The following is an 18,043-nucleotide window of genomic DNA, read 5'->3' as shown; positions in this document are numbered from 1 at the left end:
CATCTACTGCTACTACTACTACTACTACTGTTGATATTACAACTGTCACTTCCACAACTGGGCTGTGCAGTTGACGACAGAAGGCAAGACAAATACATGCACACACTTCCTCATGCATAGGAGGAGATGTATCGTCGGATGACGATTACGACTACGACCGCGACCACCTACCTATCTGTGCGTTCTGTTTCTCCAATAGCAGGAGCAGCATTCCAGTAGCGACGGCACTTCAACAGTCCTTGGTGTCACCGGTATCCGATTCCTAGATGTTGCGGGTGGAAATTTCACCACCGTTCCGACGATTATTGCTATTCCTACCATAGTCTCTACCATTGCTACTACTATTATCGCCATCTCTTCATGGCGTTTATATAGAAAAGTTAGCTAAACTGGGCCTACTACTTTGAACGGTCTTCCGGGTTTCTCATTGGAAAGCGTCATTTAAGTCGTTCTTGTTCTCCTTAAGCAATTATCAGTTTTTGCTACCTTCGATCTCTTTTAGCAACGACAGTTACAAGAAGCAGGTAACAGAAGTACCGCCGACGAGACGTCCTACTCGACGTCGGTTGGCGCAACGCAAAAAGGACGAAGAAAGTGGAGGCACAAGGGTCGTATCTGTTCGGTTGCTTCCTTGCTTGCTTAGTTGGCCTGGTCTGGCGTTGTCGTCACTATCGTGGCAGGTATCGAAAACACGCGTTAACAAGACGTCATTTGTTGGGGTTGGACTGTCGGAGAGTGTTCTTATAATAATCCAGTCCACATCATCACAGTATTGGTGTCCGTTCTCCGGTGCTCCTGCATCCAGTTGACTGATCAACCTACCGCCTATCGGGGTCCTTACAAAACGAAGGGAAGAAAGAGACGATACACAGCAGTTGTTGATGCTCTACAAAAATGCGAGGTAAGCGGGCTACCAAACCAGGTTTCTGGGTCCCATTCGTATGGTGTCGAACCTCCCCCGTTGCTCTGCTTTCCAACAGCCGTCACTACACCGCATCCCCAGCCTTCTCCCTACCATGTACCCCTGTAAACAATACTAAACTAGAACAAGAGCAATGATGGTGGTATTTGGTAGTATAGAAACACCCTTAAACAATTATGCAAGTGCTACTACCAACTATTGTTGCTAAACCAATCCAACGCACTCGCTACTTTGCGCCCTAGAATCCTAGATTTTCAGTGAAACTATCATTTTCAGTTTACCTTCTTCTCAACTATTCTCCTCCTTCCCTATCCCCTAAGGAACGAAAGACAAGGTTAATTTGAAACTATTATTTCCTTCGTTTCAAACAAAATCAAAAAGTACCACCAGTATCTTGAAGGGCAAAATGTTGCCACAATTTGAAAATATGTATCGGTTGCTTAGGGAAAAGTAATGTTATACAATATACTGCAAAATAAGTCCAACAGTTCAAAAATTGCTAGATGATTACAGAAGACTGAATTATAATCTGTCCTTCATCAGAAATAATTACTTGACTTACTGATACTGTGAAAATTTAAATCTACAATACAGTTTGTCACTGATGTCGCGCAGTCATGCAACGGCGATCGAATATTAGTCTTGAAAGTGGCTAAGAGAACAACCAATATGCCATTCATTCATTCGTTGTAATCTGTTGATTAGTCTAATATTTAAATGATAAGTAAAGGAATCTTTGATATTTTTCTGATATCATTAACTATCCAATTAAGTTTATTCAGATGTCAATCTCCTAAAAGTTTTTACAGTATTCAGTTTTTAAATAACATATCATCAATAAGTATACAATTTTTAAAGTTCATTTTTTAAATTTTTAGAAGATTGACATTTCTTTTAAAAATTTAAGAGATTTACATCTAGTGGACTTAAAAATTTCAGTGATATAATAACTTATATATATAATAACTCTATTAAGGTATCTTAAACTTAAAGTTCACTAGATGTCAATCTCCTGAAAGTTTTCATAGTATTCAGTTTTTAAATAATATATCATCAAAAAAGTTTAAACATATCGCACAAAATCAAAAAAATATAAAAGCCAAATTAGTAAGCTTTTATTTATTAACTTTTATTATTTATTAGTTAATTAAATATCTCTAATAACGTTAATGATATAAGCTATTCATTTTTTCTTTCTATTTTTCAATATTTCCATCCTTCCGCTTGATTAAGTTAAATTTATATTACTGTGATTTCTGTTTTCGAATTTCAGTTATAACTCCATGTATGGCGTCTATTAAGGTCTCTTAAACTTAAGGTTCACTAGATGTCAATCTCCTAAAAGTTTTTACAGTGTTCAGTATTTAATTGTGAATATTTTAATGGATTCGACAATTAAGTTTTCATTTAATCATAGCAATTTTTCGAGTAGAAATTCGGAATTTTATGGATAATATTTCAATTGATATGAAGCAGGAGATCTGAGAAATAAACTTACTGAGAGATGTACGATGATTCAATATGAGTTGATAGGGTTCGCGTTGAAAAAAATTAGTTAATTCGTTAAGTAAAGACATATGAGCCAGGCTTTAGTGCTGGAAATAATCTGAAGTCTTTTATGCCTTTGACTGATCTGAAGGGAAAGCTTCAGTTTATTTTCCTAAAATTTCTACCGTATTTGTCATCAAATATAATGACTCGCTTTTACACGTCCTTACATTCCATTTTGAGGTTTGATGTCCTTATCATAAGACATTGTTCAATTTTGCACTTCAAAGTTTTATTTGTTCAGTTTATGAAAACATCACTGTAGTTCAAGTATAAGTAGAATGTTTTAGTGGTAAACATAAACATATGGTAGCTCACAGATTTGCGATCAATAGTCTATTTATTAATTATAGTAATTTATTTGTTTGCTAGTTATAGTAATTTATCTGTTTATTACTTATAGTAATTGCCTGTCTATTACTTACAGTAATACTTATAGTAATTAGCCTTGTCGCATAATTCTTTGAAGTATGTTACTACACGATATTGTTGTTATCATTATCATTATTATTGCTATTATTATTACTATCATTATTATTATTATTATTGTTATGATTATTAGGATCAGCACGAGTTTGTGTGATTGTAATTAATGCTGACATGACTTATCAAAATTTAATTAATCATTAGATATGTTCCAGCTCAACAATGGATTTAAGTCTGCGAACTGTTTCAGGTTGAATAGAAAATAATGAAAGATTACTCTCATTGAAATCGTGGAAAACACGCAATTTGCATTTCGTTGTATTACTCTTTGTTGAACTGTATATAACTAAATAAAATCACTTAATTAATTTTAAGATGATTTTCTTCAATTTGAGATAATATTAATTAGTTCACTTGTTCATTTCAATTTTATAAAAAATTGAAATGACTGGAATTTAAAAAAAAAAAAAAAAAAACGATAAATCTATCACATAAGATAAATTATTTTCTATCAGGAAGTTTTGAAATAGCAAAAAAATTCTTCAGAGCATATTTTAAAAATTCGAAATGAAAGATTTCCTTACACACACACACACACACAAACACTTGGTCGTTGTGACACGTTCTCTCTCGGGACACGACCACTTATAAAAGTCAAAGAAGGCACAAGGTGGGACCCAGAAGTGTTTGTAGGAAGTAAAGTTTGAGTTGCAAACAACACTGATTTTGTTTGGTTAGTTTCAGCACAAATTGAAGTGATCCCATGTAAAGTTTGTGGTGACAAGTCTTCTGGAGTGCATTATGGCGTCATTACTTGTGAAGGATGCAAAGTAAGTTTAATATTATCATGAATTTTTTTTTTGTTTCAAATTCTTTAGCTCTCAGTTAATTTCTTACAACGATAGCAATTTGAAATATGCTCTTATTTCAAGATTTTGGTTTATACTTACTTTTCAAATTTTAAGAAAAGTTCCTAAAGAAATTAGTTTTCTTAGTAACCGAACAACTAATTTCATAGTTGTTCGGTTATTAAATTTACCATGGCTTTGAATTATGAAGATAGCAACTGCAAAATTTGTACAATGAGCTTTCCTTTTCTTCTACAAAGTTATGAAAACTATTGCAGATTACTAAAATAAGGGTTTACCTGTTGAATTCATATCAGATTTTAATAAATCAATAAATTTTTGCTAGAAAAAGAAGCATTTTTTATTGGACAAAAACAATTTTGTTGGAATTTGCTTTTTTTTTATTAGCAATTAATAAATCAGTTGTTTTTGATTCAAGAAAATTCATTCTGAAATGAAGTTCTTGAAAGGCCCACGAAAAAATTAATGCCAATATGTAAAAATTATAAACAATAATTTGGAAATGAAAGATTCTGAATTGTGAATTTGCGCGTCCGAAAACTGATTTCTTCTACAAAACGTGATCTACACAATGAACTATTACTATGTCAAGCACTTCATCGTAATTTAAACATTCCATTCTTTCCGATTTCTGGTTCACATCGCTTTGATAATAATATTACCTTCTCTCCTTTTCAATAACAAAATTCAAATTCTACACGCATCCTTTGAAAATTTTCTGAATTGAAGATGCAGAATTAAGATGCAAAATTAAAATTCTATTGTAAGGGATATGCATGGGATATGCTTATGTTCCTATGAGTTACCAGAATAAGGTCTATAAGTAATCGTGAATAAGGTCTATAAGTAATCGTGAGAATGGTAATCGTGATTCGATGACAGGAACCTGATGTCAGTCAGTTTTGTGCATTTATTAGCAGACTAGCACGAAGTGTCTATTTCCGTTTTGTCCCTTTTGCTCTTCAGCAATAATCATTTTTCTTAATTTATCAGCATGTTTTTTTTTTCTTTTTTTTTTTACATCCATAGAAATGAAAACTGAAAAAGAAAAATGAAGTATCATTGTTACAGGGATTTTTTCGGCGCAGCCAATCGACTCTCAATAACTACCAATGTCCCAGGCAACAAAAATGCATCGTAGATCGAGTAAATCGCAATCGATGCCAGTATTGCCGCTTGAAGAAATGTCTAGAACTTGGAATGAGTCGAGATGCCGTAAAATTCGGTCGAATGAGTAAAAAACAACGCGAAAAGGTAGAAGATGAGGTAAAGAATACATTTATGTAGTTGAAAATCCTTTTTCTTAAATTCAATTTCACGCATTTTAACAAAGTCAGATAGGGTTTTGGATGATACATCTCATTTTCTTCATTAAGAAAACGCCAAGAGTATTTATTAGAGATTGGCGAAATATGGTTTCAATAATTAAATTAAAATATATAGTAGTCTCTTTTCAATCAAAATTTTTACAACATTCGTAACTGAATTCCGCTATAGTTAGAGCAATGAGAAATAAGGCGGAATAAGTTTTGTTGAAAAGAGTGCAAAGAACTGTGAACTTCATTAGTTTCTTCAAGTAAAACGACAGCGGGGCCCTTTATCTTTTTTAATTTCAACTCGTAATCAGATAAAATTTCAAATTCAAATTCACGCTTTCGTATAGTGCAGTTGTTATTTGAAATATTTGATGCGGTCATCATTAACAAATCAAGGTCATTTCAAGTGTAACGTTTCATCTTCTCACTGGTCTTCTGTCTCTATAAAAAGCTTAAATAATCGAGAAATGCAACATCGTTCTTTGCCAGACATTTAGTTAATTACCGAATCAGCTACTCATTGTCAACAACCGAAACATAGTTTCCATGAGAACAGTATAGATTTATCCAAGAAATTAGCGCCTGAAGTGCTAATATCAAAGCGATAAAGCAGTCTGAAAGAAAATATCCATTCATTATATATCTTAACTATGATTATATTATTATATTTATATTAACAGCTTTGTTTACTTTTGCTATAATCTAATCTTATGGTGGCAAAAGGTGAGTCATCCTCTATATTGTAGGTTAGAATGCACAAACAAATGGCTGAAGTTCAAGGAATCGCTTATTCTCCCTACGGAGAGTACTCACCCCCAGCTCCGGTACATCCGGCTGCTGCTTACAGTAACAGTTATGAGCCATCCGTGGCTTACGCTGCAAGTTCATATGCAACCAGCGCTACTAGCTATGCCGCAGCTGCACCCGTCAGCTATCCTTCTATTCAGGGACAAGGTTACTCAATCGCTCAGCAGGTAATATAATGTTCAGAATTTATTCTTATAGTTTCAAAAGTTTTTCCTTTGCTTTACTTTTATATGAAAACGAATCGATAACTGAATGATTTTATTCATTATCAACGGAACCATCGTAGTTCTAATCAGGATCCAATATTACTATCATATCTGTCATCAATGACTGGAATATTCTATGATGTATGTAGATGCTATCAGTGATCTATCTCGACCAAGAATTTCTCCTTGTTTTGTAGGCAGCTGTACCTGCTCCTAGTGGTGGATATCCTCAACGGACCGTCGGCGCATCTCAGCCCGATGAAGATTTAATTGCGGGTGTTACGGCTGCGTTTGATTCAGCACATGGTCTTACTACCGTTACAGCGGCAGATCGACTGGCTGCCGCATCAACAAGCACCTTCACCGAGCAACAGTACCGCAATATGGTGAGTACCCCAGTGCTTTCAGAGTGACGTTAGAATCACTTATTCCATAATTTATCCTTGAACGTCATTCTGCCCCTGATGTAATATCACATTAACACACGTAAATCCCTGAGGACCGGGTTTTTAAGCACTGCTTTATAAGAAACTTTCTCACATTAAATTATGCATTCAAATATGGAGCAGGAATGCCAAACCCATGAAGCTAAGTATTATGCTGCATTGAGCAAACCAACGGATGTTAATAATATGCGCTTTTTACTAGTTTTATGAATGCTGAAGTACATACTAAAATGATATGTCTGCGAAATTCTTACAACAAATTTCTCTCAGTTGACAAATACCAATTTCAAACAAAAAAATCAATGCACTCAGAGGATATGACGAGAGAAATTTAGTTCTGCTCATTTTTCTCTGCCCTCATTATCAAATATGGAGCAGGAATGTCAAACCCATGAAGCTAAGTATTATGCTGTATTGAGCAAACCAACATATTTAATTGTCTCTTCATTATTATAATTTAGTTATCAGAAAATTCCATCTATCTACTTTATTACGGTCTGAAGTTGAAGTTAGATCAATCAATCCATACAGAAATGATGCAAATTTCTTCACAAATATTTATCTATTTCAAACAAAAAATCTTTATTTGCTCCGTTATTCTGAAAATATGATCTGTATTCGATTATGATGGATTGTAAGTAATATTACTTACAGCAATAGTTCAGAGTTCAGATTACAGAAATTTCGAAATTTCGGTATTGCTAATATTGAGAATGCTAATTTCTCTCATACAACACCGAAATCAATGTTGACATTTATGAAGTCCTTACCTCCATTTGCTAGATATTCATTAGTAATCACTATTTAATGGTGTAATTACTAATTAGTATTCACTGGTTCTATCCGTTAAAATCTGAGAAACATTTGAACTTAGCTATCTCAATTAATATTGAGTAAGATGTGAAGCGATTTTGAGTCGGTTCATACTGTTGGAACATAATGTAAATGCCTTCCTCTTATGGAAGCAAGCTTTTCGAGAACTTTTATAATTCCCATTCCTGCAATAGATTACTCTTACCGTACATTAGTATAATCCGATGGTGAATTTCATATGTATGCACGTCAGTCTCACTGGCTATTTATTTATTGGTGTCGTGGGCTGTGTGCTTTCTGCTGGTTTCGGTCATGGACCTCCCTCAATTGCAATGACATGTCCTTGCGTGCCAGCCAACATCGAGAGATGATGGAAGTGCAGCAAATTACGGGATCAAATGATGAAAGCTTTTCAAGACAAATTGTAGAACTTTAAAAGAAAAAGGAAAAGAGGAGAGAATCAGAAAAAAATTAGTGAGAACAGTTATAACAAAAAATTAGAAATGTCGCATTTCAATTCTTCAGATATTTAATAATATTTCAAATATTTTAAAAAATTATACAAAAAATCGGCAATACAAAAAAACTAAAACCTATTTCAAAATTCATTTTATATGCTGTGAAAAGCATTTTTGACAGATTAATCACGGCATGCGAGATATCATATTTGCTATAAACACCAGTCATTTTAAACTATCGTGACAATGAGAGTTCAGTAGATTTAGAAGAGTGATTTGACAGCTAACATTATTAACTCCTGGCAGTGTTATATTTGGAGTGCAATATTCTTTAAATGATCGATTGTTGTTATTTATAATAATATTATAATTTGTAATCGGTTGATACCGCTGATAATTGTCTGATAGTCTTATAATCCAGTACAGTTTATTTGAATTTAATAGAAAGAATGTCTTTAAATCTGTGACGTCCCGCTAAAAATGACCCAAAAAAGTGTAAGGGTGGGAGGATGAAAGGGGAAGAATTCTTGGTAATTTTGCTTCGTACAAAAGAACAACCTGGTACAAGAATGTTTGCAGGGTAGCTGTGTTCTATTGAAAATACCGTCATTAATTGTCACCTTGGAAGGGCAGTAGGAGGTTATCTGTAATAGGATTTTGGATTATAAGGAAAAATACTTTCCTCCTGAACATACCTCAAAAGAAAAAAGGAAACCTTATCTCGTAAAAGGTAGAAAATCACTTCAATTTCCCATCAAAAAGGTAAAATATGGAATTAATGAAACCATTTACAACCATTTAAATTATCTCGTTAAAGAAATTTCAACTGCAATGTGTCATTCATCTTCATCAGACAAACACGACACACAAATTAATATTTATTGTGAAAAGTTTCACTGATATTAATTATCAATTAATTAATTTTTTTCTAACTTCCGTTTTTCAAACATTTGCTCTTTTCTACCTTATTTTATAGTATTAATACTAACTTATTGGATTTGGGTCAGCAGTCAAGTCTTCATTATTGACCGACAAAGCATGTCAATCTTTTTTCACTGATCTTATTAGACACATTTCATTATACATGTGCAGTTCTTTGGACATACATATATATATATTTTCCAATTAAAATTTAGAACAGGTTCGATGCTTGGAAGAAATTTGCGGCAGAGTTGACTCGAATAATTCAATGTATCATCGAATTTGCAAAAATGGTAGAAGGCTTTATGCAACTGAGTCAGGAGGAGCAAATTGCGTTGCTGAAAGGATGTGTTTTTGAGCTTGCTGCAATTGTCGTCACCAGGCATTACAATCCCGAAACTACCTCGCTGATTCTCAGTCGAGAAGTCTTTCCAGCTTCCATTTTTCGACCTAGTGAACAAGCCGAATTAAATTTCTTTCTTGGAGTAAGTTTGCAGTTAGAATTTTTGATTCTTTTTTTTTTTTTTTTTTCGGAATTTCTGCAATTGATGAAAAGTGCTTTCGATTTGCAGATGCACAGTTGCATTCATGAATTAGCTCAGCTGCGATTAACAAACGCAGAAATGGGTTTGCTCTCCGCCTGGATATTACTGGATCGATCTTCACTTGGACAGTTTGTAATTGAGCAATTCAGGAACTGTTTACAACAACAGATCGCGACAAGAGTATGCTTTGAATCTTCAGATCTGACATTGTAACACGTACATTTCAATAATCTTATACCAGCAGAGAACTATCAAATTTGAACCATTTATGGATTTTAGCATTTTGCTACTTTTGCAGATAGCTGATTCTGGTCCACTGATGCAAAAATTGTGTGAAATAATACAACGTTTGCGTGGACATGCTCAGGAACACATTCGTTTACTGGGACAGTTATTCACCACATATCCGCAAGCAACGGAAAAAGGTGCGCTACCGGATTTATATAAAGAACTCTTCTCACCACCATCATCCTGAAACTTTAATGTCAACAAAGCAGCGCCAACAGACTTTCATCCAGCTAGTATACAAGAAAGGTTTTCGTTAGATATTACTTACTTCATAGGGCAAGCCATTTCGCTTAGAATGACTTGAAAATAATTAATAAATTGTGGTAAAAAAATAATTAATAAATTATGATAAATTGATGAAAATATTTCCGGAAGATCATAGACCCTGTTTTAGTCTTTCATCAGTGAAAATCTAAGCGAAATCCGATCCGGACGCTATTATCTTATCTCTGTGTTCCAACTGCAATTTGTTGAATTGTATAAAAATTCGGACATTTTTGCTTTGTAATGTGGGCTATGCGGAAGCTTTATTTTATTTTTAAGGGAAGTAGTACTCACTTAATATCACGTTTACAATGCTGCATTATTTATGTTAAAGAAATTTGAAGTGTCTGTTGTATTTAGAGCGACGGGTAAGACTATTTACAGAAGGTGACAAACGTGAAATCTACAGGCTGTATGACAGTGAAGGGAAAGATATGTCATAATACTTTATATTTTACTCCTAGCAGTATTACAAGTGCTCAGTGTAAGTATAGCTTGAAAACAATTACTTAAAAATTATTGTCTTTTTATTTGATAAATTTCCCAGAATCAAATCTTTCATCTACATCAATACCAAAAATTAATATTTTGTTTATGATTAATTGTCTTTCCATTTATGATTAACTGATCAGTTCTTATTTACCTTTTTTGAATGAATTACAAATGTAACTTACCTATGAGAAATTGTTTGAATGATGAATTTACAGAAAGTCCTGGAACTTCATTATTTGGTTTTGAAAATCTATTTCATATGAAAGTAAGATGATTTCGTTTTTCACTCTTTATAATACCAGTATATTCTTATACAAGTTAGGTTTAATTCTAAAGACCTTTATTTTGCCAGCACACTTCTTTTCCTGAAGATTTTACTGAATCTCTCTTTATGCTTCGAGTTGCATTACTTATTTATTGATCATAAAAATTTATTAAAATATTGACTCATCATTTAGCAGAATTTCTTTAACTGTTAAGGTAGGTAACTAAAAATTTTTTCTCCCCTCAATCCTTCTTCGTTCTCTTTTGGACACGATCTCGAATTAGTTAAGTAAATATGATCAAAAACATTTGAAATGTCTGTGTATTGACAAATATTAAGCAAACCAAAATATTTGACTTACTCAACTATCATAATTGCTCTTGGACTTCGTTTATCATCTAATGAGACGTAATGGTGGTTAAGAATATATTATTGATTGATTGACGCTAGATTGATATTGAGTTTAATGATAAAAATCAATTTTATATGTATCTATGGTTTCGTTCAAATTTTTATCGAATCCTCATAGAATCTTTTTACAATCCTCCTCGTTTTGAAAACAAATCTTCCACTGCATCGTTGCGCAGATCAGAAATGGGTCATTCGGAAATCGCATAGTGGAGAATGGTTATAGGCTGCGACTGGTACGACAAATTCCACTTCTACTCCTTTGAACAATTTCTCAGTGGAATATTAAAATTTTCACCAAATGCACCTCCTTTTCGTTCACTTCGTATGATACACTTATAAAATTTGGACAGTGCAGTAATTATTATTATCATAATAATGTGCTAGTATAGCGATGTAATTCTCTTCAAATTAAGTTGTGAATTGCCAAGAAAAAAAACGCAAACTTTGGGTTAAGGACAAAATTTGAATGTTTAAAGTTTATAAATGATAGATGATAAGAGAGGTGATTTTTCATTTTGTTCTTTATTTGACTGAAATAACTGTCTCTCATCCCACTCTGTGCAATACATGAAAAATCATTTTGTTTCTCTATCATTTCTGTTCTTCATCGTTGTACCAATACAAATGATTTTGTTTTCAGTTTCTGAAATATTTCCTTAAAAGATTATACTTACTCTTCAATAGTAATAAGTATTAATGAGAAATGCATTGAATAACAGTAACTGATTAAATGAATGAAGGAATAGATTTATCTCCAGAAACGCATGTAATTCGGCACTATTAGTGACTATAACTAAGAATAACTCAGTAGTCAGGAAAATGGTTTAAAACGAACGAATCAATTATTTTGCATGGAGGAGAAATTGAGCTCCTTAAAAATCTTCGAACACAAAACAGTCTTCATCAACCACTTGTATTATGAATATGAGTGTGTAGCAATGTTCAAAGCACAAATAGTTAGCTGTATTTCAATTTAAATCATTCTGTTTCGTTGTTTCTTAACTTTATGAAAATAATTTATAATTCTTCTTTTTGTTTCCTTTTAGTTTCATTTTTCTTCTTTTACCTTGTCTGTTGGCGCTTTTTCGAAGTTCCGGACATTTAAATACAGGGTAATGAAACTTCACCACATTTAAAGCAATTATTTAGAACAAAAAATTGACAAGATGCAAATCATCAGCCATATTTATTAGCTCTTTTATGAAAACCAGATACTCAAAAAGCTTCTGAAAATGACAAAAACCAAATTTCAAATTTCTGAAATTAATCTTAATTTGAAATCTGCAATCTTTCACCCTGTTCCACATGATGAGGTTAAACAACCAATTGTTAATTTCTGATCTAACTAGCATCAGTAAGTAACAGTCACTTTCGGTGCTAATCTTAGGTATGATTTACTAAAAATATAGTCAACAAATTGCACATGAGAGACTGTAAATTAGTAATTCCTCCAATTTTTGTCTTTTTGGAAATTACATTTTGGTAATCTCGGAAAATAAATCCAGTGGTATTCCTTGGACTTTATCAATATATCCCGAATATTCACCTTCATACTTCATTGGTTTGCTTATATTGTGTACATAATTCTTTTAAAATGTAGTGCTTTTCCATTGTATTCGTCGGAATGATTGATAATTAAAGTGTTTTATATAAATCACAATCGATTATTGTTTTTCCTTCTCTTTTTTTTAAATTCTGTTCGTTTATGATTTGAACCTTTCACAACAAATAAAGGAATGAACAGTAAATTTTATGCCGCCTTTGTTATAGTAACTTTTTTCCTACTCATTAACATTAATTAGTTATTTTAAATGGTATGATGGTATGAAAACTGACTACATTAATATTCACAGGCAATTCCACTAAATTCAATTCAAATCCTTTTTCATGGAAACAATCTTGCACTTTTTCCATACAAGAACATGCAATATGATTGAAACAAAAATTGAAAAAGAGTCTTGTTCGATTTATGAAGCTTGATTACTGAACTCAAAGTCTCTTTTGATCGATACCGTATTTTGATCAGACATCTTCCTTTACTGAGAGTTCTGATTATTACAAAAATGGAGAATGTTAAAGGTTACATATTACTAGTGTAAATGAAGCGGCTAGAAGGTATGTGTGTTGCGGATATATCCGATAATTGAATATTTAAATGCTGCTCATTTCGATCATAGCATTTCAGCATTTCATCAAGCATTGCAGTAAGCGTATCGAATACCGTCACAAACGCCAGAGGTCCGAAGCCATGCGTTAACTATAAGAGATGAAAAGATGAATAACAAAATGATTTTGCCAGATTAGTTCCTGATGAATGAATTTATCTTTGGCTGTTGAATTTGAATTAAATAAAAAGTATCGTTACTAGAGAGAAATGTGCAAGGCCATGCTGTATAGTGGGAGTAGCTAATATGTTCGGGTTAGGGTTCTGTTGATTACCAAGTATTGTCCCAGAGAATTCACCGCTGATAATATCTGACAGTTCTTTGATAAATAATCTGAAAAACAGAAAAGCAGGTAAAGAGAAATAATCGCTTCCTTCTCTCTGAACATTATTAATTTCTGTGAACCTTGTATGTTCGATGAAAGTGCAACATTCCCGTGGGTTATCCTGCCAAATCATCCGACTGCAAACAAATTCAGCAATTTGGCGTACTGGAAATGCTTTCTCACTGAGAGCCGCAAAATCTTTGGCCATTTGCAAAGCTTCCTCTGAAAAACAAGAATCTGGTTATAACTTCTTTAAGGAACCGAGTTTTCTAATTGGTGATGCCTATAGTAAGATGGTTTTATATTAATAGACCAAGATTCATGCTGAAATAATTACTTGATTCTATGCACCTCAAATTTGAAATTAAAAAAAACTTGCCTTCCACTAAGGCCGTCCATGCTGTGACAGTGGCAGCTTTTCGTCGCCCCGCCGGTAATGATAATCCAACTCGCTTTAAACTATCGCGTAGAGTTTTTCCACCATCTTTTGACTTAGCTCTAAATTTACATTTTTGGTAATAGAATTTCTAGCAGAATTTTTTTGCTCATTTAATATTAATACTCAAACAATAGCATCTTTGTATAGAGTGAGACTTACGATATTATTGCCACTTTAATTGCTCATTGCATTAGAGATGATTAAACTAGAAAGATGAATTCCTGACTTTTGCAATGAGTTTTTACCAGACATTTTAGAGTCTTTTTTGAGTAAGAAGTGATATTTATATTAATTTTTATTTATCTTTGGTTACTACAAACTTTCTTAAAATTCCTCCAAGCAGCGAAGCATTTAAGCATTCTGGTGGTGAGATACGCCTATAAATCTCTCCAATGGTGACGTGATACTTTGTAGTAGAACTGAGCAATGACGTTCGACCAGGTACGGCACAAAACGTTTCTGAAGCAAGTACAGGCATGCCATGTAGTGAAGGTAATGTGTACCCAAAATTACCATACATAGTACGACTTAGACCAAAATTGCAAATAGTTGCTGAAATATGAAAAAATATTTGTCTGTGATATTCAACAAATGCATCAATGTATAATCTCAAAATTTTATTTGACATTATAGATTGTAGGACATAAAATAAGAGAATGGAAATTTTTATCCTTAATTTACTAACGTTTTGAACTGTTGAAAGAAGGTCGAATGAACGATTCGACTGTATTAAGCTCCTGAAATACATATTTTCAGAAAATTTCAACAATATGTTAGGTTTTAAAGCAATTATTTCTCTATTAGACAAAAACTGAATGTTTTGCCAAATTGTTATAACAATAGGTCAGCCCAAATTTTGACCTTTGATCTTTTCAAGTCTTTTCTAATTTTTAGATAAAAGAAATGAGCAGTTCAATAGTACTTGTTGATTTATCGTTCCATTTATCGTAGTCGTACTTATTATGGGCATACTGTTAGCACGTTCGTATGAACTTTCGTTACCGCTAGTACTGTTACCTTGCACGGTGCTGCAGCTGACCACATAATGTGAGTTAACTGGCATGTGTCCAGTATAAACCAGCTATAAATAAAGTAATCAGTAAATAAAGTCATTTTTAATCATGTCGGGATCTTGTGATATCTTGTATCCTGATTAAATTTTAGAATTTCAAAATTGCACCTGTTGGGAATGATGGTGACAAATCGAATCAATACCACTTGTGAAACCACGTGTGAGGGTATTAAAATTAGTGGCAGTATGACCATGGAACTGATAACCGATGCCAATTTCTCCCTCTGGAATAAGAAATCAATGTTTATTTATTCTTCGAAATGCCATTCAAAGCACAAACATTAAAATAATCCAAACAGTTAAACATAGTAAAAGAAAAATTCACTTTGATTTTCGCTATTTGAATTCCGAAATAAAGATGATATGGTTTGTACCGCATGAGTTCCGGAAAATGACTGCAATGAATTATAAGCTATTAAAATGTGGTATTTTTCTGTTTTATGATTTCACAAAAATCATTCAGTAGTGCTTAACCATAAACGACTTAATGGTCATGCCTGGTTAAAATTTGCATTGCTGCAAAATCTATCTTCTTCTGGTTCTTCGGTGGTACTCGAGTTGTCACCATCATCATTTTCATCGAAATAGTTGCTCGCTGTATCAAGTTCATTGTCCTCCTCAGATGAAGATTGCTTACTGAAATGTTTCTTCTGTTTAACCCAATATCATAATTTGCTTTCATTTTCAACCAATAAAACAATATAAATGAGACTAAGACTAAAAATAACGAGACTAATTTTGTCATCATATTTACCGTATTTGTTCATCAGAAATATCCGAATTAAATGGTAAATTTCGTTTTCTGGAGTAATGTTTTGCACTACACTCATTGTTACAACATCGATCCAAAAGCAAATTACTGCGATCATTGTTGTGATTGCGTTTAGAATCGGGAAAGTTTCGATCACCCATTTAAAACAGTTATGTGTTGTTCTGATGTCCCAACGATGTTACGTTTTTTACTCCACAAAATCGTAACGCATTAAATCCAAAACTTATCGACAGTTCTACAAACTAAAAATTATGGAAAAATAAAATTTCATGAAGTAAAATTAATATTTTTGACAACCGTTTTTCTATTCTTTGATTCTCTTGCTGTTGATTGGTCGAAAGCAATAAACCGATACCGTATCCCCTCGAAATGCTTCAAAATTGATGAGGAGAATTTAACAGGAGAATTTGATTTCAATTCCATATAAATGTTGGGATAAATTGAATGATTCAAGGAGAGAAAGAACATTAGATAAGAAATATAATTATTATATACAAATATATATTGAAAAGTGAATAATAGGAGTGAAGAATGTGATGCTACTTGTTGTTGAAACTTTAAAAGAACTAAATAGGTTCTGAAAGTAAGAAAATTCAAATTTGAAGGCTGGATGTAAATTTATGCAAAGATGGTGACAACAACTATAAGCTGGACGCTCATATAGATTGGGTTAATCTCCCTAGGACAAGGACATTTCGGCTCCACTCACTCTTCGCAATTAATAAGCAATTTATAAGCTTCTTCTCCAGTCTTCTCCAATATTACTTTTCATAGACACACTTACGCAAATCTCTCATCTACGGTAGTTTATTATTAATTTGAAATTATCTTCAATGAAATTTATGAAGCTAATTAAAACTTCGAAAAGGTTTTGGCTAAAAAAAAAACAAAAATAAAAAAATTTAACTGTTTAGTAGAAATAAATTTAGATTTCTTGCTTCTAAATAACATTCGAATGAATTCGCTTAGAACCCTATCTGTCTTTATCGGTACAAGAATAAAAAATAGATTGTGGCGTCCTGGAATTTTCCATCCTATTTAAATCATTCACTTTTGATGTAGTAATGGAAATAACAATTGAGGAAATAAAACTTCATATGAGGAAAATTAAACAAAGATAGATTCAAAAGGTTCCATAACTAATACAAATAAATAATCTTAAAAATGAGAATGAGAAGAGGGAAAAAGGACAGATGTAGCTTGGGGCGATAATTTTTAAACCTAATTTATTTGGCGATACTGATGATACGCAGCAAATAATTAAATCTGACAGATCAGTAATTAAGCTTGAGCACATTGTTTATCTCTCTGTAATAGAAATGCACTAATATAGCTTAAAACTTGAAAAAAACGAAATTTAAAAACAACAGTACTACGAGTAAGTCTGAGAAGCATAGGAGGGTAGCGTAAACTGGAAGGAACATTTAAAAAAAAACGCTTGATAAGTCGCAGGAATTGTAAGGAGAAGAAAAGAGGAGTTAAGATTATATCTTCTGAGGGATTTACTTCTTTTAGACAATCTGTTCAGGACAGTTGCTTGAAACTGGACAGGTCGAGGACAGGTGATATGTAACATACAGTGCACTTCATAAGATGCCGGTATTACATGTTAACAGCTCATTGACATTTACCGGTCTTGCTGAAGTGATATGCATTACTGCGTTCCTGTCTACTGCCAATTATTTAAGTTCCATTTTTTGTTATTTAATAGAAGACTCTTCTATTAGATTTTGAAATTCGTCTAAGAATTTTTCAACTTTCCTGGTCATCTGTGAAACAATTACAATTCTAACAATGACATTGAGTTTCATTACTGTTCCTGGTTCATTCGACCTTTTCACAGTGCTGTGTCATTTTTGTTTGTTTCAAATTTAATTCGTACACTTTGTTCAAACTATTTAGAAGAAATTTGTTTTCAGCTTTCTTCATTTGCATTATACTATTAAAGCCACGGATTTACATAACATTTGAATTGATGCTGGGATTCACTGAGTTATTTTAAAGTAAATTGTGTTTGAGTTGCTATTCTTTTTAAGTTTTAGGACCATCTAAAGTTATAAGCTGGAGCTTTTCACTATTGCGAAATTGCAAGTCCATCTTTCTGCATTGAGAGTAATTTACCTATCTTTTTCGACGATTCCTAGATATATTTACATATATATTTGATGAATAAGAAATGTGCTTCCTCTTCAAACAGATTAAAGATTCACTGAGGCAACGAAGAAGCAATGACACTTTGACACTGAAAATATGTATGACAGTGCAATGATAAT

The 18,043-nt window shown here is 32.9% G+C and overlaps 2 protein-coding genes across 4 annotated transcripts; one reads left to right on the top strand and one right to left on the bottom strand.

Moving 5' to 3' along the window:
• Positions 1–894: 894 nt before the first annotated feature.
• On the top strand, positions 895–9,752 carry Bma-nhr-23 (Uncharacterized protein; the record flags this gene model as incomplete). Of its 3 annotated transcripts, none has more annotated exons than XM_043080661.1 (8): positions 895–901; positions 3,641–3,726; positions 4,837–5,031; positions 5,828–6,055; positions 6,292–6,480; positions 8,948–9,217; positions 9,305–9,457; positions 9,576–9,752. In XM_043080661.1, 8 exons carry the CDS (start codon positions 895–897, stop codon positions 9,750–9,752), a joined length of 1,305 nt encoding a protein of 434 aa, XP_042936595.1. The 3 variants fall into 3 exon arrangements, with proteins under 3 accessions (XP_042936595.1, XP_042936596.1, XP_042936597.1); XM_043080662.1 differs by having other exon boundaries at positions 3,635–3,726; XM_043080663.1 differs by lacking the exons at positions 895–901; positions 3,641–3,726 and having other exon boundaries at positions 4,966–5,031.
• A 3,325-nt stretch (positions 9,753–13,077) lies between these two features.
• Bma-aptf-1 (Uncharacterized protein) lies at positions 13,078–15,910 on the bottom strand (the record flags this gene model as incomplete). The annotated part of the gene is made up of 11 exons (XM_043080660.1): positions 13,078–13,254; positions 13,363–13,495; positions 13,568–13,709; positions 13,867–13,985; positions 14,247–14,478; positions 14,612–14,663; positions 14,849–15,007; positions 15,107–15,222; positions 15,324–15,393; positions 15,496–15,634; positions 15,753–15,910. The coding sequence occupies 11 exons, from the start codon at positions 15,908–15,910 to the stop codon at positions 13,078–13,080; spliced, it is 1,497 nt and encodes a 498-aa protein (XP_042936594.1).
• Between the last annotated feature and the right edge of the window lie 2,133 nt (positions 15,911–18,043).

The sequence above is a fragment of the Brugia malayi genome, assembly GCF_000002995.4.
Source record: "Brugia malayi strain FR3 genome assembly, contig: Bm_v4_Chr3_scaffold_001, whole genome shotgun sequence".
Classification (NCBI taxonomy): domain Eukaryota; kingdom Metazoa; phylum Nematoda; class Chromadorea; order Rhabditida; family Onchocercidae; genus Brugia; species Brugia malayi.
Note: the sequence above shows the minus strand (reverse complement) of the source record. Positions and strands in the feature narration are given on the sequence as shown.